The sequence below is a fragment of the Stegastes partitus genome, unplaced genomic scaffold, assembly GCF_000690725.1.
Source record: "Stegastes partitus isolate 25-593 unplaced genomic scaffold, Stegastes_partitus-1.0.2 Scaffold2137, whole genome shotgun sequence".
In the NCBI taxonomy this organism is placed as follows: Eukaryota; Metazoa; Chordata; class Actinopteri; family Pomacentridae; genus Stegastes; species Stegastes partitus.
Window position 1 is genome coordinate 69,096 of NW_007579868.1, and position 7,685 is coordinate 76,780.

The following is a 7,685-nucleotide window of genomic DNA, read 5'->3' on the forward strand; positions in this document are numbered from 1 at the left end:
CCACAGGTTCACCAGCGCAACGAAGATCTGGAAAGGAACGAATCGTACAGCTTCATGCAAATACACGCCTGTTTTATGACGCTCAGTAACAGATCTGTTGGTCCGTCTGTTACCATGATAGAAAATAAATAAATAAATAAATGAATCAATGAATAAATAAATGAATTAAGCAATTTTTAGGTGTTATGTTTTTTAAAATTACAGATAATCTTGTGAAAACAAAAAAAAACAGGCCAAAACTGTAAATAATCTCCACATCAAAAATCTGTATCTTTACAAATCATTATGTTTGACATTAAAATTATAGTATTTTTTTAAAAGTTATTTTACAGATATTTGCTGTCATTAAAGAATCCAGTAAATCAAGCATTTAAATTTTTTTTTTACATTTTTAACTGTCATTTTAGTTTTTCACTGGTTTGTTAAATTACAGAAAATATCTAGTAGAAACAAACAAAATATTAATTTCTGTGTTGATCTTTCACAACGTCTGACTGTAATTTTACATTATTCTGTGATGTTTTTAAATCAGCAAAAAATACTGTTATTTTAACAAAATTAGCCCCGAATAAAAAGACAGAAATATGCATATTAAGGACTGAAAAATGTGACATAATTTCTAACCTATTACTTTATGGTTTACTGATCTTTCACTGTGTTAGTAAATTACATACTATTTAGTAAAATCACAGAAAAATAGCATTAATTTACATTTTTACCATAAATAAACAGGCCAAAACTGTACATAATGCATTTTGACTAATAAAAATGTGTTACCAGGAAATTACACTGTAGTTACTGTACTTTAATTCACTAAAAATATTATTTTACAGATATTTTTCTGGCATCCTTGTTGCAAGATTTTTTTTTAAACATTTTTGGGGGGTAAATCTTACAGTGCATGGAAATTGCCATTGCAGGTGATTCTGGGAAACATAGAGTCAGTAATGTGCTAATGAAAGCTGCTTCATGTCCATGGTGCTCATTTCAGATTGTTATCATGCTCGAGGTACATGGCAGCAACCAGGGGCATGCAGGGATGATTCAAATATGGAAACAGACATTTTGAAGTACTGTACTAGAAAAAGTTAATGGAAATTACAAATTTAAATAATAAGTAATAATAGCCAAACCAAACCAAACCATTTCAAATACGTTTTTATGTTTGCTTGAGGTGGTGTTTGATTTTTTCTAAATCAATTCCCGAGGACTGGATTGACAAAGTTTTGTTTGTCTCGTCACGATGCAGCTTTGTTGCTCCAAAGCAGTAAATGAGAAACAAGAAATCAACATTCACACAGTTTTTTTCAGCAACATGCCCAACATGAGAGAAGAACAACACATATGAAAAAAGTAGCTTTAATGTATAGATTCACAAGATGCAAACACCACTGAGAGATGACAGACGTTACAAAAATCTAGAGTACGGATGAAATTATTTCTGCTCGCGGTCACGCTGACCAGTTAAAGTTCAGAATGGTAAATGCTGGAGGCGCCGGTGCTACCAGGAGCTGAAGTCTCCGAAGCTGCTCTTCCCTTTGGACTTCTTGGCTGCTACTCCGCTGGTGGACGGACCGCTGTCGTCTTCAGCAGCTGAGCGTTTTCTGGAAGAGGACGAGCAGGATGTTAGCAAAGTCTTGATTTTTTCTGTTTCTGATTGTTTGGCCTAAAAAAACATACAAAAAACGTTACAAAGGCTAAGGAGCATTCTTCAAATGTCCGTATTTGTAGAAGGAAACTTCAAAGTTACTCAGTTTACAGTGATATAAAACAGAGCAGCATATTGTCACAATGAGAGGATGGAGTGCTAAAGGTTTTGAAGATTTGGATTTTTTTGGGTTTTAAAAATTTCTTAAATGTCTTGTGGTTTTTGGAAGACTTTGAGGTCTTAAAAATTTGGGACATCTTTTTTGTTTTTTTTTGTCCCTTGGAGGACTTTGATGCTTTTAAGGTTGGAGGTCTTATGTTTTTCAGGTGTAGAACTTTTTCAGTCTTAAAGATATTTTTAAGGACTTTTTTGGGTCTTGTTTTTTTAATCTTAAAGGGGGTTGTGGTCTTGAAGGTTTTGGAGGATTTCACAGTCTTGGAAGTTTTGAGAGTGTTTAAATTTCTGAAGGTTTTTACATCTTCAAAGTGTTTGTGTGTGGAAGTTTTTTTGAGGTTGAAGTGTTTTTATTTCTTTAAGTTCAGAGGTTTTTTTTGTTTTTGTTTTGAGGGCTTGAGAGTTTTGGAGCTCTTAAATAGTTGGAGGTTTTGGAAGGAAGTTAAGATCTTGAAAGTTTCTGAGGTTTTGAAGGTGTTTCAGGTCTTAAAAGCTTTGGAGGATTTTGTGGTCTTTGAAGTTTTGCCAATTTCAAAAGTTTCAAAAGGTTTTTGGAAATTTGAAGGGTTTTTTTAAGGTCCTGAAAGTTTTGAAAACTGCAAAGGTTTGGAAGGTTTTCAGGTCTTGAAAGCTTTAGAGATCTTAAAGGTTTTTTGTTTTTTAAGGGCTCGAAGTTTTTTAAGTTTTAAAGGGTTTTGAGATTTTAAAGGTGTTTAAGCTTTTGAAGGTTTTGGAGGAATTTTTAGAAGTTCTGGATATCCTGAGGATTTTGAGCTTTTGAAACTTTTGGAGGTTTTAAAGGTTTTTGGGGTCTTAAAAATGTAGAAGTATTTCTGAAGAGTTCTTGAATGCTTCAGCAGTCTGGGAGTTTTAGACGTTTCCAAAAATTTAGAATGTTTTAAAAGTTCTTACAGTCTTGAAGGCTTCAGATTTTAGACATCCTGAAAAGCTCCAGCTTCAGTGCAAACTACAGAACAAACATCAGGCAGTTACAGACCCTCATTCACTTTTTCTCTCTACTATTTGGTGTTGAGGAGTTTGAACTGATCTGCCTGTTTGCTGTGAAGAGCTGCTTAAAGTTTCACTGTATATGAAGGGGGGGTTTGGAAAAAGCAGCGAGACACAACAAAGGAGTTAATGTGCAGCCAGACAACCAAAACAATGATCTAAAACTGGAGTGTATAGCTGAAGATTTGGGGATTAAGGCAGTCCAGTTAAATCCAAAACCATCCTTTAATGTAGGGAGACGAATGAAAGTCATGTTGAGTCATAATTTAAACAAAATAAATTATACTTCATCCTTTTTATAGTCATGCCAAAACACGTTTGTAGCATTGTGTGAGTCAAAGTGCTAGTTTTAGATGTGCAGAGCATTCACATCTCGTCTTTGTCCTGGAAGTCCACGAATGAAAAAGCTGCAAAGGACTGAAACGGCCCACATGTCAGCTTTGCATTAAACTGTCCAAAAACAAAAAAACAAACAGACTGTAATTTGGAAGCATTAATACTGACATGTTCTGCAAAATAAAACGAACAAGATGCGATGACAGGAGCAGGATGATATGGATTAACTCATCAGGAGCCTCATCATCTCTGAATACACACTTTAGCCAAAGTACAGCATCTTCAGTTCACTTAATGCCCCCTAATTTTGGACAATGACAGTCATTTCAGTACCTCCACAAATGCTACAGGGTTTAACGTGCGCGTCGCAAATGAATTCCACCATAAACCGCCATAAAAAGCTAAATTTATTAGCACAAAAATCTATTGTTCTGATCGCTTCTGAACGATAAACTTCAGCTATAAGGTGCAGGTAGTTCCGAATATTATTTCAAAACAAGAGAAAGTGAAGTGGAATGTCACACAATGCAACACAATGTACCTAAACTCAGCAAAAAATATGTTATGGATAATAAACCTGAATTATCCCCGTTGGGAGAACTGGTAATCTTCTCCATAATTGGCAGTTTTTCACATTATGCTTCGACCCATTCGGTGGTGCTATGTCGCTATGCAATCATGTTTTATCATCCATTCATTACTGTCCCTTGTCACAAGTCGCCACCATCAGACTGTGAGAAAACAGGCAGTACACTTTGCTGCTTTTTAATCCAAATTCCTCCAACATATTGGGTTAAATATTAAGTTCCATGCAGCTGTATCCCAATGATGCCTATGGATGAGTCACGTCTACACTGAAAGCAGCGTGTAGACATCAGTATGCGTGTTGTGTCCTTACATTGTGGTAGGGTTGATGTATTTCCCGACACCTTCTTTGAAGGTCTTCGGCGCCTGGTCCTCCTTGGCTTTCTTCAGGGCGATGTTGGCCTGCTGCTTCTCCTCCTCCTGCTTCTGAAGCTCCTTTTCTCGCTCGGCTGCAATCTGAAAGAAACAAATCACGTAAATCCCCACTAGTGCAAACCAGATGCGAGGACAGGGAGGTTTGCTTAACAATTCTTGTCACTTGTTCAGGAAGAATTTATTCTCACATGCAGCTCAAGGAGTCTTACATGTATGGTGCATTGGTGTCTTACATAGGCCAGATCTAAACTGGTTTCTACACTTATACATCTGTAGTGTAAGCAGGTATTAAGCCAGTGACACAATCTTTTTGTTCTGATGTTGAACTAGACATTGATGATAAAATAAAAGCGTTATGTATCAGACACTTCCAAAAGAGTTGGAGTCTTGAAGGTGTAATGTTCTTGAGGGTTTGGAAGTGGGGACGTAATTTTTTTTTACAATTTTAATTACCAACAATCAGCAGGGCACGATTAATGAACTCAATGGTCATCATTTTGTGTCCCGTTATAGACACTCTGAATGCTGTCTTGACACAACTGTTCCAATGACGTATATTACATGACATGGCTGCTCCAACATGATCAACCACCGGGCCACTGCGACGCTCTTGGCACAACCTTGCTGTAGCCTTCCAAACGAGCGCTATGCCCGGTAGGCTTTAAGCATCACAGACACTCTGTCATGGTGCCCGTTACTAGCTAAACCCCCACAATGCTCTCTGCTTGCCAACAAGGAACTTCCAGTGGTCTGAGTGACCACCTGGTGGAACAAGCAGGTACTACAGCTGATCTACAAAACATTTCCTGACATGTCTTTAGTTTTCTGCCTTATTGGTTAATATGTTTATTTATTAACATTTTTTGAAAAACAGACAACATAAACAGCAAAAAAATAACAAAACAAAAACAGCTCAGGTATGGCACGACAATGACAAATGATACATTGGACTGGTGCATACATAGGTAGGTTAGGACCGTTTAGGAAATCCTAGTAAGATGGGAGAGGACAGTGTAGGTGTGATATATTTTGTGTATGACTCCCAGACTTCATGGAAAGCATCCACTGTTGAGTGAAGCATGCAAGTAATATATTAATTGGGGATACAGTCCATTATGAGATTGTGCCACGATTTCTTTGTTGGAGTGGCATCCTTGCTCCAAAAGAGCAGGATGTTCATTCTTGCAGCAAAGGTCAGTCGTTTGAACAGTCTTTTATGCCTGCTGTTGACAATATGAACATCGGGGAGACCAAGTATGAGGCACATAGGATCCATCAGTATTGACTTACCAAAGACAATGGATAGATCATTTACAATATCAAGGTTAATATGTTTTCAATCACTTCAATCATTATAACTGATAATCATTGACATTCCTATTTTGAGGTCTTGAAAGTTTTGTTGGCTACTAGGTTCTCGTAAATTTTGTAAATTTTAAAGGTTTTGGAGGTTTTGTAGAGGAAAATCTTCATCAACAGCAACATGGAAATGGTTTGATAAACTGTTTGCCTGTTAAAACTTTCACAACCGTGGTGCAGTGGCTTCGCCCTGGTCATCCTTCATATGCCTCCTAGTACTATTTGCTTTCTTTTTTAAATGTGTATTAAGAGGTAATCATTCCTTTATCCTAATTCATTTCATTTAAGTGTTTATTTGTGTGTTCTTCACTGCCGTAAACATTAAACTACCTGCGTGCCTTGATAAATAGAATAAAGCAATTAAATAAAAAATATAAAACCTTCCGCTCCTGTTTATTAAAAAAGAAATTAGTAACTAATGATAGAGCCTGACTTTTTTTTCTCCAATATATTTTTCAGCTTTATCACCCAGCTCTGTTGTGAATTAAAATGAAACAATGATTATGAAAGCAAAGAGATGGCTTTAAGCTTCCGAGAGTAAATCTTTACTTGGGAGAGAAAAAAAAAAAGCCAAAATCGCAATTTACTGTCAACATCCTTAATTATCCTTAATGGGAACAGTTTGTTGTGTTTAACCTCAGACAAATGTGCTCTAAAGCAGAGCCACAGCAATGAAAAATGTGCTACTGTCCAAACATTTGTACTGTCGGGACACACACTCTATAGAAAAGAAAAGTGCTTCTAGTGTTGATGTGCAACTAAAAATATTCTTGGTGCAATCTGTGTGGAAAGAAAGTCAGAGAAATCCAAACCTCAGCGTCAGCCTCTTCGTACGGGTCGACGAACACGGTCGTACTGATGAGCTTGATCTCCGACTGTGAAACAGAAAGTCACCATTAAATGATGTGTAAAATGATGAAACATCCTAAATGTTAAGTTCTATCATCCGCTGTCAAACGCTAAGATAAAAATTCAAGTTTCTGTTAATGGGATGAAAACACCATAAATTTCTTTTTGAGGAAAATGACTTTTGGCATCAACATGAACCTAAAAAATGACAAATGTTGCCGTGTTTGCTGCGTTTCTAGAGCTGTGTTGAATGGCAACAACACTTTGGCTTCGCAAACTGAACTTTGCGCCTCATTGGTATTTCTAAGTCATCTCTCACCGACCTCTGCTTTATTGCGGGTCTTAGCACCTGACCTTTAGATGATCCATGTAAGGGTCAAAACGCTGTCATGACGCCACCACTGAGTCTTGCTCTCTTCTGCTGCTTTTAATGTTAGCAATCTAGAGACTTAAACCGATTCCACACCTACGCTCTGTAATTCTCTGCAGACCAGGGTGTCAGGTAAAGTTCAGGACTGTAAAATGAAACATAATTTGACAAACCTGTGGACGGGTATTCTGTGTGATTCTTACATTTAGAGGTGAGAGATAAACTCTACCTTGGGTTTGTCTGTTTTGGGATCACTCTCCACATTCTCCATGGCCGTGAGGGTCTCGAATCCACCGACAATCCTGCAGAAGGGAAAAACACGAAAAAGCCTTCATTCATTAAGGTGACAAGTCGTCTATACGTCCATGCAGGAGAGACCTGGGCGTCCCACTCAGGTCCCAAATCGTATTGATCTTCGACAGGGAAGATAAAACGAGGGCAGCACATCTGTCACAATGAAATATATAATGAAAATGTAACGATTAGAGACTTAAGACTGCTGGATAAACTCAAAGCCAGTGCAGCCGTTTTTACCATTCAACGTGACACGTCTGAGCGAAGACTGATGTGCTCAATCATGACAAGAGCGCTGTGGGCTGATTTCAAGGAGCGGGATGAAGCAGAGCTCAAATCCCTGCGAGGTTATCCGTCTCGATTTAGAGAAATGAACTTTATTTGACTCTGCAGCCGACCTTCCATTGGAGGAAGGTGTGTGAGTTTAACAACAGAAATGTGTCAAAGAGCAGGAGGGAGACTTCATTCATGTGTGTGCGAGTGTTGCCACAGGTAAGAAGATGAAACAGAATCCAGGAAGTTCAGTTTGAGGCCTTTCTGAACACCGAGACTCCACTCTGTAGTTCACTGAGGCATGAAGCTATCATGGCAGAAATACATTTTGCTCAAACAAAACGCACAGTGCCTGTTTTTAGGGAAACTGTGGACTATTTTTTAGAGATTCATAGTGTCACAGACATGCAAGAG

At 37.8% G+C, this 7,685-nt stretch overlaps 1 protein-coding gene across 1 annotated transcript; it reads right to left on the reverse strand.

Annotated features, from left to right (window-relative positions):
- Positions 1-1,343: 1,343 nt before the first annotated feature.
- LOC103374081 (peptidyl-prolyl cis-trans isomerase-like 2) lies at positions 1,344-7,159 on the reverse strand. Its single transcript, XM_008304112.1, has 4 exons — positions 6,934-7,159; positions 6,298-6,360; positions 4,065-4,207; positions 1,344-1,604 (listed from the first exon to the last, which is right to left on the reverse strand). Exons 1-4 carry the CDS (start codon positions 6,973-6,975, stop codon positions 1,502-1,504), a joined length of 351 nt encoding a protein of 116 aa, XP_008302334.1. The 5' UTR covers positions 6,976-7,159; the 3' UTR covers positions 1,344-1,501.
- Between the last annotated feature and the right edge of the window lie 526 nt (positions 7,160-7,685).